This window comes from Suillus clintonianus (assembly GCF_016758775.1).
Source record: "Suillus clintonianus strain FC179 chromosome Unknown DEU56scaffold_56, whole genome shotgun sequence".
Classification (NCBI taxonomy): domain Eukaryota; kingdom Fungi; phylum Basidiomycota; class Agaricomycetes; order Boletales; family Suillaceae; genus Suillus; species Suillus clintonianus.
In genome coordinates, this window is record NW_024539280.1 from 198,798 (window position 1) to 223,954 (window position 25,157).

Here is a 25,157-nt window from a genome sequence, read left to right on the forward strand (position 1 = left end):
GAATATTGGAGGGAAATCAGAGCCCTTCATGGATGGAGCACAGGAGATGTCGCAGACATGTCCATCATGCCTATGGATTGGGAGCAGAATGGAGTTGACTGTGGTCCATCACATGCTCTGTGCTGGCGCTATGCCTGAAGTTGGGTTGAGATGAGCAAGGCAACTGACTGAACTTCGAGATCCAATGTGGTCACAAACTGTGATTCAGATGCTGCATGTCATTGCTGCACATGTCAAGCTCTGTTGCAGCAACTACCTGATGCTCCTGGATAGCCCACAAGATGATTGGCAAGACAATCAGCTACCTGACAAGAATAACATCAATTCAATACGGAATGGGCGATAACAGGCTGATTGCTTTAAGCTCCTGCAGAGGCTAACTGTTGTGAATGCCACCTGCTCAATGTGTCAATGCCCTGACATCCATCAAAATGGAGAGCATGCCTCTCACAGTGGTGAGAATGGAGATAACACCAATGCAGACCAGGATGGTCCAGATGCTGGATTGAGCGAGGACAATGATGCCACAAATATGGTACATGCAATTGGCAAGGTGCACATTGACAAGCTGTTCAAAGCAAACAAACAACTTGCTGGATCTCAGAATCACAATTTAATACTTCAACAACTTGAGCCAGAATTACCACCCGATGTCCATGATACTGAGGACTCACAATGCACTGTAGCTGCCTCAATACCTTGGAGGCAAGTGAAGAACTTGTATCTTGGAAGCAATAGATGATTTCCATATCCAACCACACCAATTCCATTGGCTGCATATGGTGGTAGGGGATGGCTGCCAGACATGGATTCAATGAATATGAGGGCGGAGCTACCATTAAGATGATGCTGACTCCCAGGGATATTGATACAACAATGACATTCTGTGGTGGAGGGATGCAGATCTCCACTGCTTGGTTAGACTGGGTTGATTGCGGCTATCACATCCCACCGAGTTCAATCCCGAGGATGATTCATCAGCACCCAACAAACAGTCGGAGAGAATTACTCTGATGCCAAAGGAGGTCTTGGTCATATGATATATTCTGGGATAAGGGTACTCAACAGCTAAAGACTGCGGAAACCCCTGTGCAAGTATCATCATGGCTTGATGGCTCCCCCATTATCCCACAAAAACACTGGGTATCTGGGTTGTTCAAAAGCCCAAGTCAGGCAATTAGGAAGGTTGGATGCATAATTTCTCTGTAGTTTCCAGACCTAAACACATAAGGCTACCAGTGTGAATAATCGAAGTTGTAATGGGATGATGGATATGCCACAAAAGGTAAGAGATTGCTGGAGTGAATGGGCCCCCGCAATGCATGGAGACCAGGCGGTAGCACGAATGATACACTTTCCACACACATTCTGGATAGAATTGATAGTTGATGTGTCCTCCTGAGTACTCACAACACCTGGCATCTGCTGCTACCTGGAATCTAGTGTCATGTCCATGTAAATAGGGGTCAAGCAGATGTACCCATGGTGCTGCACCACTCGCTTTTTTGGCCAGCCTTATCGTCCTTTAGTTGTCTCGACATTTTGCAATTTTCTAAAGCTGCTGACAGTCCTCCAAGATTGTCATCAGTATTCCATCCATCCTCCAACATATGTTTGGGTATGTATCCAAGGGTTCCTACAATCCTTGAGCGTTTAGCGGTATGTACCACTGAGTTGCTTATGTCCTGGTTCTGGTTCATATCCGATATTGGTGGAGAAGTATTGTCTTTTGATTCAAATGGGCTTTGCATCCAATTGCCGCCCTTGGGTTAAGGATGAGAACAATTGCTTCGAGTGAGTTAAAGTGAATGCCTTTGTGGTTAATCTTCAAGCATTTCTATGATGGGAAACCCAATAGCCTATATCCCCGGTCAACAATGTTTCTTACACGATGTCCACCATGTATGTCTGTTGACTTTCATTCACCGTCACCTAATAATTTCTTGGTTCAGTCCAGTGAATCCATGTCAACGACCCATCCCTCTGCCTCCGCTGCAAGTGCAAAATTGGTATTTGCCTTGATGGTCAGTCAGGCTCCTCACGCACACACCAACTCTTATAACAATGTTTGTATTACAGGACAATACTCCTCCAGCACGCTTTCAGGAGGATGCTGCCACTCAAGAAAACAAGGCACATATGTTGTGAATTCTGCCATCTGGACACAACGAGCAACCGGTAAAGGTACCTGTGTGTCTTTTAAGCATGTTATCTGACTGACATGGATTCATCCCCAAGCGCAAAATGGAATTTGCTGACTCAGTGATCCCTCAGAAGCAATGAATCCTTGAATCATTTCCCGCAGGCTGTTGCAATGGGAACTGAATGGGCTGCTTCTAGAGGCTCCTGAGGGACCAAAGATAATCAGGACTAGAGTCCAGAGTAAGTTGCCAAAGAGGCAGGGAGCACTGGACTCTGGGATATGGGCGATGTATGGTAAACAAATGTAAACAGACAAGCCATAACACAAAGGTAAGGAATAACTCGACCTAGACAAGTCCTAGGGAGGTCAGGAAAGTGAGTGAGTGGTCAGAGAAATATAGGTAATGAATATGTACGTATAGAGACCATGAAAAGGATAGAATGAGGTGAATAATCATATAACTAACACAGGCAGCATATGTCACCTTTGCAACACGGACCTTAGCCCTACTGCAAAGTGCTTGTATAGGGAGGTGGTATGATTAAAAACAATCAAACTTGATCGATCTCCACTGATCTGAGCATAGTCTGTGTTACGACAATGGTCGTAGTCGGACTGGGATGGGTAAATGAAGGACGACAGTCCTAAGTTATCAGTTGTGTATCGGTGAACGCCAGTATACCTGGTAGACCATCAATCAAGGGTCCAAGGGAAGTGTCTAGCTTCTGTCACAGAAGGTCAGGGTTGGCAGGGATCAGGAAGTGCGTCAAGCATCATGGTGAATTGTGAAGAGGTGATAGTGTGACATCGTGACGAGGTGAAGGGGTGAAAGGGTCAGAAAAAGATAGGGGGCCATGTTACTGTAACAGTCTGACACTTTCTTGAAGCGTAAAGCAGACACCCAGCTACATCCATTTACGATCAAACACGTGAAATCTCATGAGCCATCTAATTCCAGGACTTTCATTTTCTCAGTCCCCATGGAAATTCTCATTGTTGTCACCAGTCTACTAGGAGTAGGAGATCTACACTCTCTTACCAAAGTTTCTTCTCTGCTGAGAGAGATCGCCGGTCCTCTCTTCTTTGCCATCAGGAATTTTCCAACTTCCACGCAGGATATGTTTCACCTCCACGTAAACTCGCCCAACTTTGACATGTTGATGACTTGGAGAAGGACAGATACTTTTCATCCACCACGTGTGATGCTGTGCCAGATTGAAGCTGATGTGCGATCTGCACAGCTCTCTGCATTTTCACACCTCCTGCAATCTGTCCCCCATGAATCCCTACAATACATCATGCTTTTCTGGAGTTTCGACATTCTCGCCTCCCCTGTTTTCCACAGATAATCACATTCCTTGAGAATATCTGTGCCTCCTCCTGCGAAGAGCTCGTGTGCATAGGATTCTCCGATTACATGTGCTCGTTATCCGTCACCAGGCTCACCGAAATCAAGGCGCACCCAGGTTCAAACCACCTGAAATCCTTCCAGGCATCATTGCGGGCATTCTTCTCTCCTGAACTCCTTCCTTTCACCATGCAGATCATTCAATCATCCCCTTTGGAGAAGCTTCAATTGAGTTGTGTGGGTCTCAGTTCTGCACACTGGGATAACTCCTGCGGCACCTGTCCATACTGATACTCATCAAATTACAGGTCGACATTGATTGTGCACCGTCCACGCTAATTCAATTTCTGGCTCGCCATCCGGATATGAGTGATTTGAATGTTATTCTGCGACCTGATGTGTCCTGGACGACTGCTCGGGTCACCGCACCTACCATCCTTTCTATGTCTGTGCTCGGTGGACCTTTGTCTCACGTACTCGCTGTCCTTTGCAGTCTGATGATGTGTCTTCTAATCACATGACTGCCATTCTGCAATGTATTCAGTATTGCGACAGTATCAGATATCTCGCGCTTGACTTGCCCACACAGAATCATCATCGGTCAAAAATGATGTGTCACCCAGACACCTGTTGTGCAGTCCCCGTCAAACACTGGGGATTGTGAGTCTACCTACCACACTTAAATGAAGTGGCGGTGATGATCATACTAAATACTAGACCACCGTTGCCTACGCACACCGATGGAGATAGATTTAGAAAATAATGTGTATGTATACACAAATGGTGCGTGTGTCTCATTGTGTTTTTCATTTGTTCTAATTTTGTCACCGCAGAAAATGGATGTTGATGCCAACAACGACGATCTTGTGGAGATGGATGATGGCGGGGGCAAACAAATGGTATGCTCTGTCTCGCCTTCCTCTCACCCGTGCTAGCAGTTTACTGCAGGGAGATAAGAACATTGGAAATGCTAACAATGGCCATGCCATGGACGTCAATGACACTGGGGGCGTCGCCAACGACGGTGATTGTATGGACATTGATGACGCCAGAGGTGAATACATGGTATGTTCATATGTGTACTATTCTCATCTATTCACCAGTCCACTGATGTTTTTACTCATTCTAATTTTTTACCATAGGTCGCTAGAAACCTCAACAACGGTATTCTTATGGATGTTGATGACACTGGGGGCAATGTTACGGTACATCTAGATGTCTTGTTCTTATTTTCACTCGTTTAATTTGTTTTCACCACAGATGGACGCTAGAAACATTAACAACTATGATATAATGGACATCAATGACGAATACATGGTACGTCCAGATGTTTCGCTCTAATTTTCATTTGCTTAATTTTTTTTTACTACAGGTATACATGGACTTGACTAGGAGATGATTTGCCTTCAATTTTCAATTGCTCGTTCATCTGAATAATCAGGCAGAGTTTGTCATGATCAACTCTTCTGGTCTGGTATTCTTCATAGAGCTTGTCTAAGTAGTGCTCATAGATGTGGTGGATATTGGGAGAAAATTTAATGCCTATCAAATAAGTGAAACTGGTTAACCCACTCCACTGAAAGCCTATTATTCTGTCCATTTCCTTGCTTTTCAAAAGTGATTTCACAGCTGGCTGATAACTTTTGAGCACAGCAAGGCTTTGGGGGTGCTAATACTCTTAGGGGGTTCAACAAGAACTGAAAAAATACCATTAGACCCATCTGCTGCCTTTCACCAAAGGAAATCCCTGTTGTTGCAACATGGTAGAGGCCCCTTCTAGGAAGCCTCCCTTTGGGAAGGCTTGCAGTAACACTGTGAAGGTACCAGGCTTTGAAGTTGATCAAATAGTCAGGTTGCCTCCTCTATGATTTTGCAGTAGACATTTTTCTATAAATCAGAGGTGGACTTTGGCTGTCCAGCAAGCATTGCTACAATATAGCCTTTCTTGTCAATTACTGGCATGGGGGTCCTGTTGGAGATGGAGTCCTACTTATGTAAGAATTACTGATGAAGGAACTTACTGGCCATCTCATTTAATGAGCTCAAAGCCCATCACAAGGAGTTCATTCAGCCTATACTCCCTCTTCTCCCTCAGTTCTCCTCTTGAACCTTTCCAACTGCCCTCTGCACCCTTTAAGCAATCTCGATTGAAGGATCCATACACCTTTATTTGTATGGGGGTGCCCAACATTTTCTTTTTTATGGTGCCTCCTTTCTGCATGGGCAGCGCTTCTGTTGTTAGCCCTCCTGCCCATTTAGGCAGTACAAACCTCCACCTCCCCCCAACTGCTGATCTGCAGCAGAGCTAGGTGGCAGGTGAGAGGCTACTACTGTCCCTTCATCCTCTTGGCTGGTAGGTGCATAGAAACTGTCAACAGATGCTTGGCTGTTGGTACTGCAGTTGAAGGGGCCTACCTCCTCCTGTAGGACAGTACTGTTATCATTCACATCAATGTTATGTACCATTATTGACTTGTACATTACAATTGTACATACAGATTACAAATGTGATGTTACCTTGCAGTAGGGCAATCAAATATGACCTACAGGTGAGTATGCTGATTTATTATATTAAGTTTCACTAAATAAAGTATCAAAACTTAGATATGTTACTAAAACTGGTTCACACTTAATAATGTCTTAACACATCTATGCTCTATGATACTACTTAGAAGTGTATTCTGTGAAAGGTCATGGTGGTCACATATCTCAAACTCTGAAAATGGATGTTAGTAAGCTATAATTGACTAGCATTTAAAATTTTCTTAGTGCCATGTATTCACATGGAAAAAATGTCTCAATAAAACATTGGTTGCAACTAACTACTTAAGCATTGATATGTGTGGAACATTCTCCTTACAATGATAATCACAGCAAAGGTGATGTTTAGATGAAATGCATAAGGAATAAAGATCACACTAACAGCATTGCTAGCTTATCTAATCATCAGCAAAGCTTTACCTTAAACAGTATTTAATACTTTTACTACAATGACACTTTCATCAGAGGTCATAGATATTTTACATGTGGTTCATGCATGACCAAACTAAGGTTATATGATCATCTCTTCCGAGCTGTTCAGTCTAGCATATTATTAACCTCCTAGTAGACAATGACCTAGACTCCAGTGAAATCAATGCCTTCATCAAAGCAAAGTGTTGTGATTGTCAATCTATTCTATTGTCATTGACAGTGCTAGTGTAATATGAAATGTTTGCTAATTCTCTGTCAGAATTTGAGTAGTAGTCTGTGTCAAAGTCAGTTTGTCTCATACTTTCCCAGATCTCTGCTTGTAAAGTAGCACCAGCCTCCCTATGAACAGATATGAAATACTCTTCATGCTAATCAAGAATATACTCTACCATATTGTATTTCTGGATAGCATCAATAAAGGTTAATAATGAGTATATTTCTGCAGTGTGTTCCTAGATCCTTTATCAGTGAATTCTTTCTAACCTTAAATAGACATAGAATAATCTTCATGTCCTATTGGAAAGTCAGGATTCGAAACACTGACTTTCATATCTTGTGACTGTAGTATTGTACCATAATAATAATGCACATGAAAATGATGTTTTTTTCAGTGTTCAAAATACTTCTAAGATCTGATGGTTGCAACCAACACAGAAAATGAACAATTAAGATGTTAAAAATCACCACTTAGAACACTCAGTTACTGAAGTAATTCAAGGGCCAATTAGGAATAAAATTACAAGTATTACAAGATAGATGAGAGCCAGAAAATCCAAAGCATGTAATCAAAAGAGTCCAGAGCATTGAACAACAGAAGTGGTGAGACAAGTCCAAGTCCATTATAAGTTCCAATCTAGTTTAGATTGGATCTGCCAAGATAAGATCTGACATATGTAGAGCTAAGCACATTTTCTTTTAAATAGATAGCACATCCATACTTACTAAGTAATACATGGTAGAGGATCAGACTCCTAACAATTAATACTGAAGCTTGGAATTCAGCATTTCATTTCTGAAGGGTGATAGGCATAGCTACACAAAATGGTGATATAAGTCAGACTCATCTAAATATTGTTCCAGACAATTCTAAAGGGGCTCAGTGGTCTCCACAGATAAAGGCTATTCTTTTATTATTAGTAGCCTAGCTTTGTCTGCATTATGATCTGCCTCAGAGTCCTATTGGTCACTTTCATTAAGTTTAGTGCCTAGTTAGCAGTGACTGCCGTTTTCCTATTATTTGGTGCTTTGGATAACTAGACCTAAATATATTGAAGATAATGACAACAACATATGAATAATGAAATCGCCTTTCTGGTTGATTTGGATGACTTATTGTACCAGTTCTTCTTGTCATAATCAGTTTAATTTTGCTGATATTGCTAAAGAACCTCATTGACTAGCCAGCCATCCTGAAGGTTGTTTCAAAAGCTATTTTGTTCATTACCTAGGTAATATGAGTATATATATGGATGTAAATAACAAAAAAAATGGTAATAATGATTTCTCCAAAAAGTAAGGGTTATTGATAGCTAATGGTTTGGTTAAGTTGTAGGTTCCTACACTTTGCTAGGGATCCACACGGGTATGGGTAACCCGCACGGGTCCCAGGTATGGGTACCCCTGGGGTACAGGTGTGGGTACGACTTAGTGGTACCCATACCAGTACCTCAGGCAGGGGTTTTCACCAGAATGCTCAATAATCAAACTTTAAACTTAAATTAGAATGATACCATGCAATAGCACCCATCCATCAAACTTAAATTGTGTTATATCATATATAATATAGTACTACCTCACTAGTAACTACCCTGCATGCAAATTTTCGCTCTCAACTTCATCCATCCCTCACCATGTCACAATCCAACTTCTTCGCTGCATCAGCGAGATGGGTAAGTAAGATGACAGACAAAGCAAAGGCTGCTTTGGAAGAGAAGACCATGTGGACCTCATCGAAGAAACGTAAACCTGAAGTGAGTGGAGAAACCATTAATTCTCTGCCGAAGCAGGCAAAAACCAACTGACCTGCTGATACCACTCCCCCTAGAATGACAGTGTTGCTGCCATCGACATCACCAATACCAGTACCATCTTTTACACCAACCCCCCTTTCGACTGACAAAAGTCATTGTGCAGTTGTTCACACGGAGGAGGAGGAGGAGGAGGAAGAAGCTTTGTATGCAGACAGAAGTGATGCTGACCCGAAAGAGAGTGACGAGGAATCGCAAAGCGGAGAGCTGTGCAAGCTTGTGTCATATACCGTACACTGAGCCCCTGAATCATATCCCATCTCTCCCAACACACAATGTCCGGACCTCTGAAATGTAGCCAAGCTATACCTTAACCCTATCCCTACCCCTCGGCAGGATAACTCCGCATCCCAGTCTCCACCGGACATACCCCTCAGCAGGATCTGCCTGTTACGACAACGGTCGTAGTCGGACTGGGATGGGTAAGCGAAGGACGACGGTCCTAAGCTATCGTGTCATGTATCGGTTGAACGTCAATATACCTGGTAGCCTAAGCCGTCAGGTTGTGACAGAATGGAAGGGGAGGTAAGCTTCTAAGGCAACAGCCGAAGAAGGGTTTCGTGTTCGATGGTTAAGTCTAGACGAGGGATCAGTATCGACTCAAAGACAAACAGTCTAAGAGAAAAGAGGTATCGACTCAAGGATAGCGATCCAAGAGTATAGCGGGTTCGTGATCAGACTCAAGAGAGTTAACTCAAGAGAATATACAAGTCAAGGTAAAACCCAGTAGAATCAAGTTAAGGAATAATAGTACAAGTGGATCGACTATATATAGGTAGAGGTCACTGTGTTCAGGGCAGGTCTGGTAATCGTACAAGGGTCAGGAAATGATGTATCAGGAAGGCAGGAGTCCATGAGGTCAGGGATGGATATCTATGGGAACATCAAGGGAAATGGAAGTAGGGCCATGAGGCCATGGATCAAGGGTCCAAGGGAAGCGTCTAGCTTCTGTCACAGAAGGTCAGGGTCGGCGGGGATCAGGAAGTGTGCATCAAGCATCATGGTGAATCGTGAAGAGGTGAAGGTGTGATGTTGTGACGGGGTGAAGAGGTGAAAGGGTCGGAAAAAGATAGGGGTGCCATGTTACTGTAACACTGCCCTGTTTTCCTATACATCGGATGTCCTATACGTCAGACGTCCTATACATCGGATGCCCTATTCATCGGTCATCCTCCTGTATGCCTCGGATCCCCTATACATCGGACGTCCTATACGTCGGACGTCTTATTCATCGGTCCTCCTCCTGCATACCTCAGATCTCCTTTTCGTCAGACGTCCTATTCGTCGGATCCCACTCATGTCGTCCGCTCGTCCACTCGTCCACTCATCCGCTCGTCCACTCGTCCACTCCTCCTGTATTCGTCGGACATCCTATTCATCGGACATCCTATACGTCGGACCCACTCGGGTCCACTTAACCCCTAAGCATCGGACCCCAAACATCGGACCTACTCAGATCCTGAGCTTCGGACCCAGGTCCACTTAACCCCTAAAACATCGGATCCACTTCACAGTTCATCTCCGTCCCCATTTCCTGTGATCCACTTGACAGTTCATTTCCGGTCCTGCTCCTATTCTGTTACCCCATTTGTATAGTCCCCTTGTCCTAACCCCTATATGCCCGGATCTGTTTGACAGTTAATATCCGACTTCATTCTCGATCATACCTCCTATGCCCGGATCCATTCGATACTTCATCTCCGTCTCTGTTCCTGTATTATTTTCCTTGCACCTGTCAGTTTAACCTTTCCATATGTTCCTCGTGTTGACCCAGATCTCCGCTGACTCCGTCCCCGTCGCACATGTCCATAGTATATAATACCTTGTAAACTCGTAGTAGTTTCCTCAGTTCGAATATCACCTTAGATTATCCTCATTCCTGTTTCCTTGGACCCGGATCCATTTCCATGGGCCCGGGTCCACTTCCCTGTCCAACCTCTGTGTCCTGGGATTGATTCCTCGGGCTATACTCCGCCTCTACCTTCGGTTAGTCTACCTCTGTCAGTTTCTACGCTGGACATTGTCTAGTGTAGTCTTACCTCTAGCTTCTGTCCTCTTGGACTTCCTGTCCTTCTGTCCCCTCGGACTTCCTGTCTTTCCGTCCTTACACCTGTCTGTTCTGTCCCCCACGTCCGCCGGACTAAAGCCCCTATTCTCCGGGTGTACTAAGCCCCTATTGTCCGGCGGACTAATCCTCTTATGTCGGCCGGACTAATCCTCTTATGTCGGCTGGACTAACCCTCCTTACGTCAGCCGACGAACCCCCTTTATGTCGGCCAGACCAATCCCCCCAAGTCGGCCGGACCAACCCCCCCCATGTCGGCCGGACTAACCCCCTGAACATCGGCCTGACTCTTCCTCGAAAAGCCTACCAGACTTGTCCCCTTGAAGTCCACCGGGATTCATCATCCTCCCTCGGACTTTGTTTCTAGCCTTCGGAAATTAAGGGCACGTACTCAGGTAAGGGGCACAGCGCACGAGCTGAAGCCAAGCCCTTCAGATCCGCCCCTTGAGCACGGTCTTAACAGCTTGCTTACAAACTCATTCACTCGACTACTGTACTCCTCCCCACATGGCACAAAGCACTATGTGCATCTGACCAGTCCATTAGCAATACACCACGGGATGTCGCTACCCAGTGGAGTTCGACCTTTGACATGTTGAAATATGCGCTGGACCATCAGGATGCAATCAATGTTGTAACACACAGCCAAGGCATAGATTTGCACAAGTTTGAACTCACCAACGTGGAATGGGAGATAGTGCAGCAGCTTTGTCATATATATATTTATAATTATATATCAACTAAGGTTTACATTATAGATTCTCAAAGACGCAACTACATTCTTCTCTCGCTCCACACCTAACTTGGCCACTGTGACTCCTGCCATGGACCTAATCCATGAGGCACTCACAAGTTATTCCTTGAACCAGAAATATTGTGCCTCTGTTCATGCAGCTGTGCGTCTTGCCAAGAAAAGTCTGAACCGCTACTACGAGCTTACCAATAAATCTGAAGTATATTGTATAGCAATGGGTGCGTGTTTTCTTTTCACTTTCTTGCTTCCTTCACTAATCATAAAATAGTTTTGCATCCATGGCATAAACTATTATGCTTCAAGAACGCTGGATGGACAGAAGAGTGGATCAACACTGCCAAAACCCTGATTGTCCAATTCGTCCAATAGGTCATCTTCCCAGGTGCGGGGCGTGGAGGCAGGAGGTACGACAGATGTGGGTGTGCTCGACAGTGCTGCGCTGGTATTGAACACTTGCTTATTGAAATACTCCATCACGCTAATTGCCCATGGAGAGCTTTTGAAGAAGCATTCCAGATAGAAGTTGTAATCCTTCTGATAATTGATCTTCATCTCTGCTCCAGTCGCAGTGAGCTCAGCGTCGTGTGTTAACAAGAAATGTGCCTGTAAATGAGTGATCAGTGATACAAAGCAAAGGACGGTGAATGTCAGAAAAACTCACCAATATAGCAGTGCCGGCAATAATACCCTCGGTAACACTCAGCGCATCCATTCGCAGGCCCCTTGTCTTCCCACTGAGTATTGCATTCCCATACACTTCAACGTGAATTATCTAGTATGAGTGTCAGTGATAGGTTAGTGTCATAGTGAGACATTGGTTGTTGTACTTACTTTGACGAGCACCGACGATTTGAGGAAATTGTTGGCTGACATAGCATGAGGATTTGTGAATAGTACAGGTGCGAGACAGATGTAATCACCCTCCCCATTCCTCTTGAGCAGCATAAGGAGATCTGTGTTGTCCTGCTTTTTGGAAGGCTGGTCGGCAAAGATGTTGGGGTCAAGTTTGAAGGCAGAGAAGATAACACCTGCGCAATCCTTGATGCTGTGCAGAATGTTCGATCTCTTGGAGCTGACTGCCGCATGAAAGTAAGGCCAACACAAGTATCAGCATGAAATTCAGGATAGTGTTGGAATCACAATAAACTTACTAATGATCCAAAACACGGATAGGTTTCCATGGAGGTGTGCAAGTCTTTAGGTATGATCTGATACAGTTCACCCATTGCACCTTTAAGCTTCGCATCAGGAGAGCTCCAACGTGTAGTGCTCTGCAGGTCGACATTAGCAGGTTGAGGAGTAGTTGGAAACAGACCGTTCACGACCCAGAAATGACTGAACAGGGCATACTTCTGTCCTTGGCGGGTGATGCTGGAGTCCAGTGCAGATGTCTTCTTGAGCACGTGGTTGTGGCTGTGAGCAGGGATCACAGATGAAAGAGTGAGATACTGTCTCTTGAGCACATGCAGCTCAGACCGTGTTGCATTGTAAGCTTGCTGCGCTGTTGCGAGGACCTATTAGATAGAGCATATATCAGACAATATCACAGGTGAATATTAAACTAATGAGTGTCATGCCTACCTTTCGAACATCGTGCATTTGTGTGTCTGGCCCAGGGACAGCCAGGACAGTCCTTACTTGATCCAAATCACTCCCAGAATCTTCACCGTCGGATCCATCAGTCTCAGAGCTATTGGAGACGGTGTTGATCTCAGCCTCAAAATCTTCCTCGTCATCCATATTGCGCGGCATGACAACAATCTCTCTGAAACTGAGCGAAAGTGCTAGACGTCCAGTGTGAGTTAATGGGATGCAAGGGTGGAATAAAACTGCCCACTTTATATAACATGCCCCCTCGGGGTGGCACTGATGGGCTCGGTAACACTTCTGCAGAACAGATTATTACGTCGACAGAGAAACACGTTGACCACAGGTTCAGTTGCCTAGGTTGCTGGTCTTCGCTAACAGAAACGATGGTACTGTTAATCAGCTGTAATAATTGCTTGGCGTGATGGGACTCACTTAGATTAATTGAGGTGTTTGGTGCTCTCTGAATCCAATGAGATTGGAAGTAGAGTCTGGTGGTATGTCAGTTTCTAATACCAGTGGCGCACAAGAGCTACATTACTGCAATAGTCATAAATGTAAATGTTGAAGCTGGCAGCAGGGATGATACATAATAATGCGGTGGGACTCACTTTACAAATGAACAATGTTCCTAATCAGCGCCCTCCAAGGAGAGTCTAACCATAGGGGGGAGAGAGAGAGTTTGATGGTATTGCTTTGACTAATAATATTAATACGAGCAGCTCATGGGAGCCGCACTTGCAACAATGTTGAACCTAGGTTGGCATCAATATGTTTCGCTAACGAGGCCCAATACATAATAAATGGGACTTACTTCTAAGTGCCAGGTGATTCTGAGTTGGATATCCTGGACCCGGTGTTCTAATAATATATGCTGTCCCTAAGTGTGATGCATTAGTAGTGGTGCTGTGTGGAAGGTGTGGCAAAGAAGAAATGTACATGTATTGTTCAGATATTTTCTGTAGAACGAAATGAGGATTTGTACCTAAAAGTGTGATGCACAAGTTTGGTGCCTGGCGAATGATTAGTTGCAAAACATTGGTAGCTGTGAGGACTGAGTGAATGACTAGTTGCAAAATGTTGATGGCTGTGAGGACTGAGTGAATGATTAGTTGCAAAATGTTGATAGCTGTCAACTGACTTACATTTACTGGACCCGACAGGCCTTCATTCGGAGAAATATGTCGCTGTCAATGTGGTCAGCAATGAAGTATTCATCTTGACGCTCGGAATCGGGTACTAAGACAGCCATTCGAATGAAAGAACTGAGCGGGATGAATATTGAGGATGACCTAGGGAGGGCCTTAACACAAGTGAGCTTGAAGATGTGGTCCATTCTGCGAGGACCGGTGATGGTAGTGTATGGTTGAACAATCGCAAATTCAAAGGGCCCAATGTTTGAGACCATTTCCTGTGCACCCTCACCAGCTCTTTCCAATCTTTCTGCTCTTTCCGCAGCACCTGCACCTGTCCAGGATAATTATATCACTGTCTTGACATCTATGTCAATTAGCCAGCCACGTGCTGCATCTGCTTCTACTCAGCTGCAGGTGGATGTTAGTCAACTATCGCTAACCAATCATGGTTTTCCACCAGCGCTGACTGCACCAGCAGGTCAAAAAGTGCTTCATCGGGGTCGTATTTCAGCTCAGCCTACCTCTATCTCTGCTGCAGCACCAGAAGCACTGCCAGCACGCTAGTGGACGCAACAAGAAGCCAACAGCGAAGTGAACATTTTCCGACTCCATACTTTACATTGGTATGTACTCATACTTAGATACTTGATGTCAGACGTGTATTTACTATTTGATTCAATGATACTACAGTTTCACTGCGACACTTATATTGCCTTATAAGGACCTTAAAAATGTGCATATAGGATTGGGGTTCCATGTATTACATCGGCCTTATGGCCAAGGGGTAACTATGCCAGTTTATACTACGGTTATACATGGTAAGGTAAAAGTGACAAGTTCAAATCCCCCAAAGTGTACATTATAATAGTTAACTATAGTACTAGATAATGTAGGATTAAGATAATGATTAGATGGTAGTTAGATAGTAAGATAATGATAAGCCAATATAAGTAGGATAGTACCAGTCCACCGCTGACTCATAGTGCACCTTGAGATAGTGGTGCTCATGAATCTGTATAGCAAGTGAGTGCAATGTATTAGACAATACAATGATTAGCATACCTTGAAATGGCCTGGAAATGTAAGCCAACTCGTTAGTTGATGGCCATAGGTAGGCAGAGCGGTGTTGATGAATTCAGAGAATTTGTGGTGAAAAGACTGGAATGCACAATCTGTTTGGCCGCAACTCTCGACATCAATGATAGTTGAAGGACACGGCGCTGGCGAGCCAAGTTTCACGTGGCCATTGAAGGCTATGGGAGCATCTTCTTCACTGAGGTCGCCAAGCGCTTGCAATCAGCAGTGTTCATCAAGTGCGTTGACACATTCTCTCAGAAGTTTCAAGGAGAATCTGTGGTGGTCAATACGAAGTATCTATTGTTATAATTGTGCATCAGTCTAAGTATTAACAACACATGTATATTGTGAACTTACTTGTGTCATGACATCCTTTCCATTCATTCAATGGTGATAGGTGTCTTTGAGGGGGCCATGAAGCTTCTCGTTAGGATGTGTGCTATAGTTGTGTGCTACTCCCTTATGTCGGATATTGTGAAAAACATGTTTCCATAGGTGGGTCTTCGGAAAGTCCCAGTCGAGCTTCAATTTATCGATCTCTGATTCTTTAGCGCATATAATATAGGCCTAGAAATGAATGTGTCACTGTAAGTGAATATGATCAATAGGTGATAAGTAAAGACTCTACCTTGAGCTCAACATCAAAAACTAAAAGCTCATCTTTGATCGCTGCAAGTGTGCTCTTAGTATGCACATTGAGACCAATCCAGCTATCCACCTGCTGATAACTGCTGATAATGCGAAGCAGCTGATAGCCAACAGGACTGGCTCTGTGCATCAGGATATTCAAAGCTGGATACAATGTTTGCTTCAAGATAATGAGCAATATGTGTGATCACGGAATGAGTAAAAAAAAACTCACCTTAGAGAGGTCCTGGTATTTGTTGCCGTTGGTGAATGAAATATTGATGACAGATTCGAAGTGGTTAAGGTTGCACCATTGAGGGAAGTTAGCAATCCTGTAAAGATCAATGACTTACAACTTCTCAAATGCTTCCTGAGCATCACGTCCAAGTGATGCGAGGATTATCTTCAATTCTCCAAGTAAGTGCTTCCAAAGACCAGTGTGCAATGAATGCAATCGATCCAAACTAAGTGTTTCATTGCAACATTGGCAAGGAGAAAGTCTAGGTGTGCCATTGCGAGCACTAGACCCCCCTTGGAAGAAGGGTGGATAGGCATACTGGTGTGTGTACTAAACCACCCCACAATCCAGAACAATCCCCACCAAACACCTAGAATAGTTTGAGTATGAAGAAAGATCAATATAGTACTTACCTTGTAAAATGAAACCTAGGCAATGAACAAAATACAGCAGTTAGCGATGAACTTAAATTAAAAAGAACCACTCACACAGCTGCAGCCTGTGTAAGCAGCTAATGAGATGAGCCAGAAATGTTGAGGTAGAAGTATTGAGTTTGAAAAGAAGGAGGAAAATCAACTGCATGCAGCAAAAAGCCACATCATATTTGATGTTGTTGACATTTGGACAATGCCAAAGGTATGCCCTGCCACAAGTTTTACATTGACAAACTGCCTTGTTCTGTTGTCAATACCGCTAAGAGCAAGAATTTGGGCTGGTCTGAGTCCCCTCCACAATATTTCCACTGCTGTCTTCTGTAATATATCCTGGCACAAGAGGCAAGTGTCTTTGAAGTAGGGATGAGGAAGTATTCACTAAGAGGGCACAAATTGGATTTTTGTGACCATTAGTTTGGTAGATGTTTGTTTTGCAATAATTTGACTTCATCTCATTGTAACCTATTCACCCCTACGAACAACACTTCCACAGGAGGAAGCAAGTTTCTTTGTAGCCTATTTGCATCCACAAATGATTATTTGGCAGAAGGGCAAGCCAGTAAGCTTTGAGTATGAATATGTCTTAATATGTCATGTGATCTTGTTTATCATTTGTTGAGCTGATGTATCAATGTGTTATCTGTCATGTGATGGCAAATCACTGAACTCATCATGGCTATCTGGTACACATCTTTCAAGCACATACTTGCTCTCCATCAGGATGTATTTGTGGCTGCATTGTGTGAAACACATCGAGGTATGCTGAGGACAGTTGTGCATCATATTGGTTCCAGAAACAAGTTTCAGAATGAATTGGTTGAGTTGCCAAAGGCATTGAAAAATGTATGATCTAATTTAGTCAGATATTACTTCCATCAATTCTTAACCAATGACACTGACATATGGGTAGAAGATAAGTTTCTGGGAGATGGGCTTGTGGCCTGTCCCCTGAGGAGAGAGAGACTGCAGTCCATCCTAAGGATGCAGCCTTCTACAAGAAGAAAACTAATGAGTGGGATGTTGCTCAGAAGCTATTTAAGCAGAAGATTGATGAGTACCAAAAAAGCCCTGGATGACTTTACTGAACAAATGTGCCATAATATGAGATGTCAGGTTATTATCCTAACCATTTACAAGAAGAGATCAGACTCTAAGTGTTGTCATGTGAGTGTATTTTTGGCACCACAGTCTTATAGTATAATAACACAACACTCTTATTATTTAGTCATGAGTCCAAGCCCCTCAACAGCAAAAAGCCTTTTATGCAGAGTTCTTGGGGGAATAAGGATTGGCTATTGCAATATTTTGAAAAATTTGCACATTGATTGAAGTCAGAATTTTGTGAGTATTTATTTTTCTATTAAAACTTTCTCTGTAATCAAGGAATTTTCAGACCCATAGGACAATGATGACGAGTTAGATGAATACAAGGAAGATGATGGCAAGGCTAGCCTACCCGAACTCATCTTGGACAAGAGTGGGTACCAGAAGTTTACCATTGATGGACCATACATACATCTTGATCACAATGGTCTTCTTGCTGTCAACTCTGGTCTACATGCGCTAGAGCTCTGTCACCTTATAAATCAATCACTTCTTATATTCCAGAACAACCTCACAATGTCGATGAAGGAGGCGCTTGAAATTGAAACCCATTGTGTCGGGGAAATCACTGAGGAAAAAAACACCCTTATTAAGTGCACCATGAGGGAGCTCAATCGTGTTGATGATTTCAAGGAGAAGGAGTGGGAAAGACAGCGGAAAGGTGAAAACGACAAGGACTCTGAAATGTATATTAACACAGGTCAGTTTTCTACACAGTCCATTGTCTATATAAAACTGATGGATATGATTTCTTTTGGCTAGATTGGTATTTCAACACGCCACATGCTTCCTGGCCCCTTCTGCTCTTGGTGGTATATCTGACCACCCTTCTTATGCACCTCGTATGTGGGTTGCCTACCTCCAGTTCATACATTTATACATCTACATAGATGTTGTAGGTCAATGAGGCTAGGCTCGATGCTCCTTCTGTGGTGAATTTTGATGTGGTGTTGTCCCAACCATTTAGGGTCGTTAGCGCACTGCGTGTTCTTAGGTTTGTGACTAGCGATCTCATTAGGGTAGGGTGTTCGGGGGTTGACCAATTGAGGTCCTCTAGATTTCGAAGGTTTTTTGTTAAGTCTTTTCTTAAGCGAGGAGATTTGACTATGACGTGGAGAGGGGAGTTCAGGGGAGTGGTTTGTGCGGCTCTCAGTATGGCTGTTATTTCACCAGTGCCAGGGGATGCTAGTCGTTCGGGGATCCTGACTGACAAGTTGCGGGTGTCGTTTCATCCGAAGAAAGCACCACCTCCTGCAACATATATTCCATCTTTATCTACTCAATAGGAGCCAGCAATGGTGATGGTGGTAAGCTGGGGGTTAGCTCCTGGAACTATAGGGGCTTGTTTGGCTGACATTATGCTGTGGTTTTTAGGTGTAACGAAGGCTCAGTAGCCATCTTCAATTGAGGCGGGGGAGGGGAATATTGTGTCAAAAATCCCAAATTTCTGTTGTCCTTCAGCATTGATCTCTGGTGGGATTTGTTCTGGAGCAATAGCGAGGGCGTATTCTATTGTGCAGGTTCTCGGGTGCCATTTCGGGTAGATACAGCTAAGTATGTCATTCGCCAGTTTTTTGCACTTAAAAGGTCTCACACAGTTTAGGGACATCCTGTCTTGGACACAGTGTTCACAGTCACATGCCATGTGTTGTTTGTGGAGTGGGGATTGTCTTGTTGTGACGGCTTCCAGTTGCCCTACTGAGGCAATTAGGTGTTTTTCTCTCAAGCAGGTAGTGTATGAGTGGTTATTGAGCTTGTTTAGGTTATTGGACGCTCCAATGTGGAACCAAGCAGGGAGTTGTCTGGCGACATCTGCGTTGATGGATATAGCTTCCCATCTCATGTTATACTTCTTTCCTGCCTTGACCATGCGGCTCAGGTGTGTGGGGAGTTTTTTGATCAAGGGAGACCACATTTGTATGAAAGGGCTGATGTGAGCTTGGGGTTTCACTACCGGGGAGGGTTGCATTGCTTTGGCAATCAGGGAGTAGGCAAAGAAGGTCCATTGAGGGCATTCTTTGGGGGGAGCGAGGAGGCTCTTTAGCCATTTAAGTTCCATTGCCTCATTGCGGCTTTTTAGGTGAAGAATGTTCTTACCTCCTTCTGATATTGGGGCGTATAGTGTGCCCATGCTAACCGAGTTTTTTCCTTCACTATCCCAGATGAACTTGCGGGTTCTCTTGATGAGGAGATCCTCAATGTCTCTTGGCATGCCTTGAGCGGTGGTCAAATATTGTGTCATGCTGTCTATGGTTCGTTGGAGGATGATTTTCCTTCCTTCAAGGTCGGGCACCATTTTTCCCATCTCTGTAGAGTGTTCTCTATCTTTTCCAAGATTGGAGACCATATAGCTTGTTCCTCAATCCCGTTACCAATCCACACTCCAAGAATTCTGATGGCTTTGCCATCTCTGGCGATGTCAATACTAGTTGGGAGGGCTTCTTGTGAGTTATTGATTTTTCTAGTCTCTACTACTTTATTGTGGTATTCTCTAGAGCCTATTGGAATCACTTCAGTTTTAGTGGTGTTAAATTTGGCCCCAGATGCCCTGCACCAGCAGGATAGGGTGCAGTTTAGTGCCGCGAAGTCGTCTTTCTCCATCAGGTAAACAGTGGTGTCATCTGTGAACATGGTTACCACAACGCGGTGCGTCATTTCTTTGGTCTTGTATCCTGCAAAGTTTGATTTTCTTAACAGTTCTGCTAATGGTTCAATAGCCAGGTCAAATAGGAGGCATGACAATGGATCTCCCTGTCTCACACCCCTGGTAACCTTTAAATTTTGTGCTGATCTCGCCGTTTATCATTACAGAGGTTTCAGCATCTCTGTATAGGGATTGTATCGTTTTGATGAAGTTTACAGGTAAGTCAAATTTTTCTAGAATTTTCCACAAATAGTCATGCACTATTTTATCATAGGCCTTCTCTGGATCTAGGGCTACAATTGCGCTTTTTTCTCCCTCCACCTCCGCATACTCCATAATTAGTTGGGTGAGGCAAATTTGATTGGTTATGCTCCTGCCTGGTACAAAACCGGCTTAGTTCTTGTGGATGATGGATGGTACTGTCCTTGTGAGTTTGAGTGCTAGGGTTTTAGTGAGTGCTTTATAATTGCTATTAAGTAGCATGATTGGTCTATAGTTTGCGATCTCATGTCTGTCTTTTTTCTTATGTATTGGATGTAGCAATCCTTCCGCGAAGGAGGAGGCGTCCACCACTCCATGGGATTCAATATCATTGTACACCGCTGTAAGGCATTCAGCAAAGTCGAAGGGTGATTCTCCATTGTCGTCTTTTGGTATCGACTTAGCCTTTTCATTTAGCCATTTCCAGAACTCGTAGGGAATCCCATCTATCCCTGGGGCCTTACCATTGGGAAGGGGCCCGAGGACTTCTTCAATGTTCCCCTTGGTGAGCGGGGTTTCTAGCTCTGTTTTATTGGATTCAGAGAGCTTAATGTCAATAGTGTTTAGGACTTTCGTGAGGGCTTCCTCGCGCTCAATACCTTGTGCCATGCCTTCCTTTTGAAGGTCATCATAGTATTTTCTTGCCAACTCAGCCATTTTGTCTGACCTATGTTCATAGGCTGGAGCATTGCTAGGGGATTCTGGAACTCTAAGCTCGACTATTGCATCATGAGTTTTCTGTTCTCTTCCGGACTTGGCCCAGAACTTGCTCACAGGCGACTCACTCTCAAGACATATTTTAGCTGCTAAGTGGTCCTGTGAGGTTTTGTGTTGAAGGATTTCTAGCTGATTTAGTTTTTCTTGAATGTGTAGGCCTACTATTCGCTTGTCCTCTTCTAACAGTGTTGGATCCGTCATTGTAGCCGTGAGTTGAGATTTTAACTTGTTCTTTTTCTTCAGGATTACTTTCCTTGCTGTGTTGCGGCATAGGGTGATGGCTTTCCGCTTAAATGTGGTAAACGCTAGCTAGGGGTTATTGACTTTGGTGTGCTGGTTCTTATGTTCCGTTATCTCTTGATTTAGTGCTTTGCCTAGGTTGACGAGGTCCTCGCTTAGTCTCTTATCATTGAGGACATAGAGGGGGAGGGACCATCTCCCTTCTCCCACGAAGGGCATGTTTTTCTTCGAGATTCTAGCTGAAACTAACTGATGGTCTGTATGAATTCAAGGGGGGGAGATGTCCCAGTCTCTACTAAAGGGCAGGAGCTCTTCGTTCACGTAGATTCTGTCTATTCTGGACTGGTGTCCACCTTGGCGCGCAGATTGTGCAAAGGTGTATAGGAGAGTGTCCGGGTTCTCTTGGCGCCAGCCGTCCTTTAGTTTAAGGTGAGATTTAAGAGTGACAATGTGGGGTTGGGTGGGTCTGCCTTGGGGGGGAGTCTGTCTAATGCGTCTTCAACTAAGTTGAAGTCTCCTAGCATGATGTTGGGTCTAGGTAAGTTCTTAATCTTAGAATGGACTAGTTCCCAGAAATACTGATTATTTCGCGGGTCGTTTGGGGCATAGATGGCCAAGATCTTAAGTGTAGTATTCTTTAGCCAGGGGATTACCATGAGTAGAGCTCTTCCAGGTACAATCTCAAATGTTTTAATGTTCATGACGTTCATTAGTTATTTATTTAGGACAATGGCGACTCCTTTCGTGTTAGTGTGAGCTGGGTCGATCGATGAGATGATATGTAGTCTTAACCCTGGGGTTGAGTTGAGGGTGGATTCGTCTTCCTTTGTGAGGTGCTTCTCTTGCAGTGCTAGTGCTCCAATTTTTTGTTCCTTCATGATTTGATTAATGTGAGTCCATTTATCTGAACCTTCATGCCAGCGTCCTCTCATATTTAGGGACATGACTTTGATGTTCGCTCACGTCTTTTTCTTATTCTTAGATGCGTGAGGGGTGCACTGATTCTGCGCTTGGCCTGGTGGGGGGCTGCTGTTGCTCTCTGGTGAGGTTGGAGCGGCACTGTGTGGTGCACTGATGGATTGGGTGTCTGTTATGGCAGACGCTCCTTCGGGAGTGGTTGTGTGCTCGGGGGCACTAGGTGTTTCGGCTTCTAGAGGGGGGGAAGGTTAGTATTTGTGTGGTGCCCGTCACCATCGCCCGCTGATCCATCATCAAAGGATTGGCTGACAGGCAAAGCACAATCCTCTCTGGATCTGTGGGAGCTATAACTGTGACCTAGTGTATTGACCATGTTTAGTGTGTTAGTTGGGTCTGTAGTAGAGTTAGTAGTTAAAAATACAGTGCCATGCCTTGACCACAGCAGTGGGCCGCACTAGCTTATCCCAGCCAGACGAAGGGAGGACAATGTCGTAGGGGAGCCAAAAGATTTGATAAGGCGATAAGTGTGATTCCTCCATGACTTCAGCATCTCTGCACGGCACGTCCTTGACCTAAAAAGATTGCTGTTTTGATTTAGTAGGGTTCAGAGCTTTCCTGTCCTTGCAGTATATTTGGGCTCCAATAGACTTACTCTAGTAGTGTTGTGCAGCTGGCAGGTACATTGCTCAAGCTTTCTCCTTATCCTTACATTAGGAGATGTGTCAACAGAGTCGTTATTATCATTAGTTGGGTCATGGGCCATGGTACATTGTACAGGTGTACATAGGATCATTCTACGGGGGCGGTATGGTAGGTAACTGGTTCTCTAGAAGGCTCTTCCTCTTCCCCTCTTTCCGAGTCCGTTCCCTCGGGGCGCACCTCTCATATGACCTCTTGGTTGGCCTCTGTTTCCGCCTCCATGGTTTGGGCTGCCGTTAAAGGCCCCTTGGCCGTGGCTGGATGTGTTCCAGTTGTCGAGGGTGACATTGGAGTTATCTTCTGAGGAGGAGGGTCTGAACCACCTGGAGATGCGGGGGAAGGGGCATAGCCCTGTTGGGTGGTCAAAGGACTTACAGCCGACGCAGACGAACTGAGCATCGTGGCGTGCGGTGCCGTAGCCATGGTCTTCCAAAATGTAGAAGAAGCTTTGTAGGATACTAGTCCAGTCGAAGTACTGTTTGAGCGTGAATGCCAGCGGGGAGTTGAAGTAGATATTCCAGACTGTCTCCTTTAAAGTTTTGGAGTGGGCGAGGGTGAGGCTTGTGACCTTAATGGATTCGGTGGTGTGTAGGGTGGCTTCTGCGTCGGGGAATGGTATATTCTCGTGGATGAACTGTAGGACGTCCAGGTTCGAGCGGATGGTGTCTTTCACTATTTCCGCGATCTCTTTGTTGGTTGTTTTGGAGTCAGGGAAGGAAAAGTTCTCCAGAGTGAACGCATAGGTGGGGAGAGGCTATTCGAAAGGAACAAAGAAGCAGGACACCTCCGGGGATGAGCACACTTGGAGGCGGAGGAGCCGTTCGATGGCTTCGGTGGGAATGCCAGAGATAAGGTAATGCCAAGGGGGAGGCAGGTGTTCAATGAGCTCAACTGCTGCCATGGGAGTGCTGACGATGAGGTCTGTGGCATCGGAGTCGCCAATAATCTTGGTTATTGCATCCTTGAGTTTAGCTACAGTTCCTTGGGCGTTATTCTCATGTTTCGCCCTGTATGTCCTGACCCACACCTTTGCACCCTCTTTCTGGCACCATTTATCTTTCAATATTTGTGAAATGTTGCGCCAGGTGGATTGTCCGAGTTGTGGAATGGGGAACCCGCCTGGTAGGGTGGCTGTAATTTTGAAGCCGCTATCCAGAGTTCTGATGCCACTGACTGTGGGAGTTTTGTTAATGCGGGTGGGGGCATGTGAGTATGGGTTCACATACCTGATACCTCTGTGGTGGAATCGTTCGAGCATAGGAATTGCCATTGATCAGTGGCCACTGGGGTGTTTAGCTGGTTTTTGTGCTCTATGTTAAGGCACTTATTAGGGGAGGGGCTCGAGGTATTGGTGGTGGCAACATCTTGAGTTTGTGTGGTGTTTGGCACAGCCGTCTGTGGGGAAGGGTTTTGAGATGTGGAGGTGGGGCGTGTGTGCTTGTTGACTCTAGAGTCGGTATTCATGTGTTGGGTGGGAGTTGTGGTTGTGGGGGCTGTGGCTTTGTGGTTCACCGACGACATCTGTATATCGTCTGAGGACATATCTATCTTATGGAGTGTATGATGGGTGAGGGGAGCGAGGGATGGGATTCTGTCGTGTTGACTTTAGTCTGAGGGAGGTCTGTATTCCGTGCCTGGGATTTATAGGCTGGGAGGATATGTATCCTTTGTGGTGTAGTGTGAGTCGTTTTCTGCGGACTCCTTTGTGAAGGGGCAACATGCAGCGTTTTTGATGACATACTAGGGGTTGACTCAAAGGGTCTTTGTGAACGAGTGGTGTTGTTAGGTGGCCTCGAGGTTGAGGCTTAATCAGTAAACTGCAATTGGCTTTACAGAGCTGTACAGAGCTGTACAGCATCCCAGCTGTGTAGCTTAGTCCCTATTACCTAGCTTACTACAGTAGCCTACCTTTTTGTCAATCTCTGTACAGATGCTCACAGAATGCCCAGTGAGCACCAAATAGCTTGTAACAAGCTCTCAAATAGTGCTGGTTTCCTCTGTCTATCTCTGTACAGACACTTACAGACCGCTCAAAGAATGGGAGTTGTGCAGACAATGTGCCTTGTACACTTCACTCAAGCTTATTCACTCTGTACTAGTAGCCACAATTGAAATTGAATATTGAATCTCGGACAGGGAAAAATGAAAGCACATGATAATAGTAC

At 44.6% G+C, this 25,157-nt stretch overlaps 8 protein-coding genes across 8 annotated transcripts; 1 reads left to right on the forward strand and 7 right to left on the reverse strand.

The window, feature by feature from the left end:
• Positions 1 to 1,738: 1,738 nt before the first annotated feature.
• On the forward strand, positions 1,739 to 4,890 carry DEU56DRAFT_757687 (uncharacterized protein; the record flags this gene model as incomplete). Its single annotated transcript, XM_041350157.1, has 15 exons — positions 1,739 to 1,794; positions 1,833 to 1,902; positions 1,953 to 2,024; positions 2,080 to 2,144; positions 2,306 to 2,382; positions 2,821 to 2,904; positions 3,119 to 3,276; positions 3,489 to 3,728; positions 3,800 to 3,936; positions 4,130 to 4,151; positions 4,325 to 4,390; positions 4,440 to 4,556; positions 4,634 to 4,696; positions 4,752 to 4,808; positions 4,864 to 4,890. The coding sequence occupies 15 exons, from the start codon at positions 1,739 to 1,741 to the stop codon at positions 4,888 to 4,890; spliced, it is 1,311 nt and encodes a 436-aa protein (XP_041206526.1).
• A 6,711-nt stretch (positions 4,891 to 11,601) lies between these two features.
• Positions 11,602 to 13,062, reverse strand: DEU56DRAFT_914603 (uncharacterized protein; the record flags this gene model as incomplete). Its single annotated transcript, XM_041357643.1, has 5 exons — positions 11,602 to 11,913; positions 11,972 to 12,082; positions 12,142 to 12,386; positions 12,458 to 12,824; positions 12,892 to 13,062. 5 exons carry the CDS (start codon positions 13,060 to 13,062, stop codon positions 11,602 to 11,604), a joined length of 1,206 nt encoding a protein of 401 aa, XP_041206527.1.
• Positions 13,063 to 15,512: 2,450 nt separating this feature from the next.
• On the reverse strand, positions 15,513 to 16,284 carry DEU56DRAFT_954175 (uncharacterized protein; the record flags this gene model as incomplete). The annotated part of the gene is made up of 4 exons (XM_041359203.1): positions 15,513 to 15,677; positions 15,739 to 15,918; positions 15,973 to 16,069; positions 16,091 to 16,284. Coding segments are annotated over 4 exons (636 nt in total), but the record flags the coding sequence as incomplete, so codon positions are not given.
• A 2,103-nt stretch (positions 16,285 to 18,387) lies between these two features.
• DEU56DRAFT_740303 (uncharacterized protein) lies at positions 18,388 to 18,738 on the reverse strand (the record flags this gene model as incomplete). The annotated part of the gene is made up of 1 exon (XM_041348799.1): positions 18,388 to 18,738. A coding segment is annotated over one exon (351 nt), but the record flags the coding sequence as incomplete, so codon positions are not given.
• Positions 18,739 to 18,900: 162 nt separating this feature from the next.
• DEU56DRAFT_872232 (uncharacterized protein) lies at positions 18,901 to 20,168 on the reverse strand (the record flags this gene model as incomplete). The annotated part of the gene is made up of 3 exons (XM_041355766.1): positions 18,901 to 19,063; positions 19,286 to 19,786; positions 19,807 to 20,168. The coding sequence occupies 3 exons, from the start codon at positions 20,166 to 20,168 to the stop codon at positions 18,901 to 18,903; spliced, it is 1,026 nt and encodes a 341-aa protein (XP_041206530.1).
• A 382-nt stretch (positions 20,169 to 20,550) lies between these two features.
• Positions 20,551 to 21,336, reverse strand: DEU56DRAFT_757692 (uncharacterized protein; the record flags this gene model as incomplete). The annotated part of the gene is made up of 1 exon (XM_041350158.1): positions 20,551 to 21,336. The coding sequence occupies one exon, from the start codon at positions 21,334 to 21,336 to the stop codon at positions 20,551 to 20,553; it is 786 nt and encodes a 261-aa protein (XP_041206531.1).
• A 108-nt stretch (positions 21,337 to 21,444) lies between these two features.
• On the reverse strand, positions 21,445 to 22,307 carry DEU56DRAFT_872233 (uncharacterized protein; the record flags this gene model as incomplete). The annotated part of the gene is made up of 4 exons (XM_041355767.1): positions 21,445 to 21,632; positions 21,672 to 21,858; positions 21,879 to 22,055; positions 22,104 to 22,307. The coding sequence occupies 4 exons, from the start codon at positions 22,305 to 22,307 to the stop codon at positions 21,445 to 21,447; spliced, it is 756 nt and encodes a 251-aa protein (XP_041206532.1).
• An 868-nt stretch (positions 22,308 to 23,175) lies between these two features.
• On the reverse strand, positions 23,176 to 24,534 carry DEU56DRAFT_757693 (uncharacterized protein; the record flags this gene model as incomplete). The annotated part of the gene is made up of 4 exons (XM_041350159.1): positions 23,176 to 23,315; positions 23,368 to 23,746; positions 23,795 to 24,165; positions 24,219 to 24,534. The coding sequence occupies 4 exons, from the start codon at positions 24,532 to 24,534 to the stop codon at positions 23,176 to 23,178; spliced, it is 1,206 nt and encodes a 401-aa protein (XP_041206533.1).
• Positions 24,535 to 25,157: the final 623 nt, after the last annotated feature.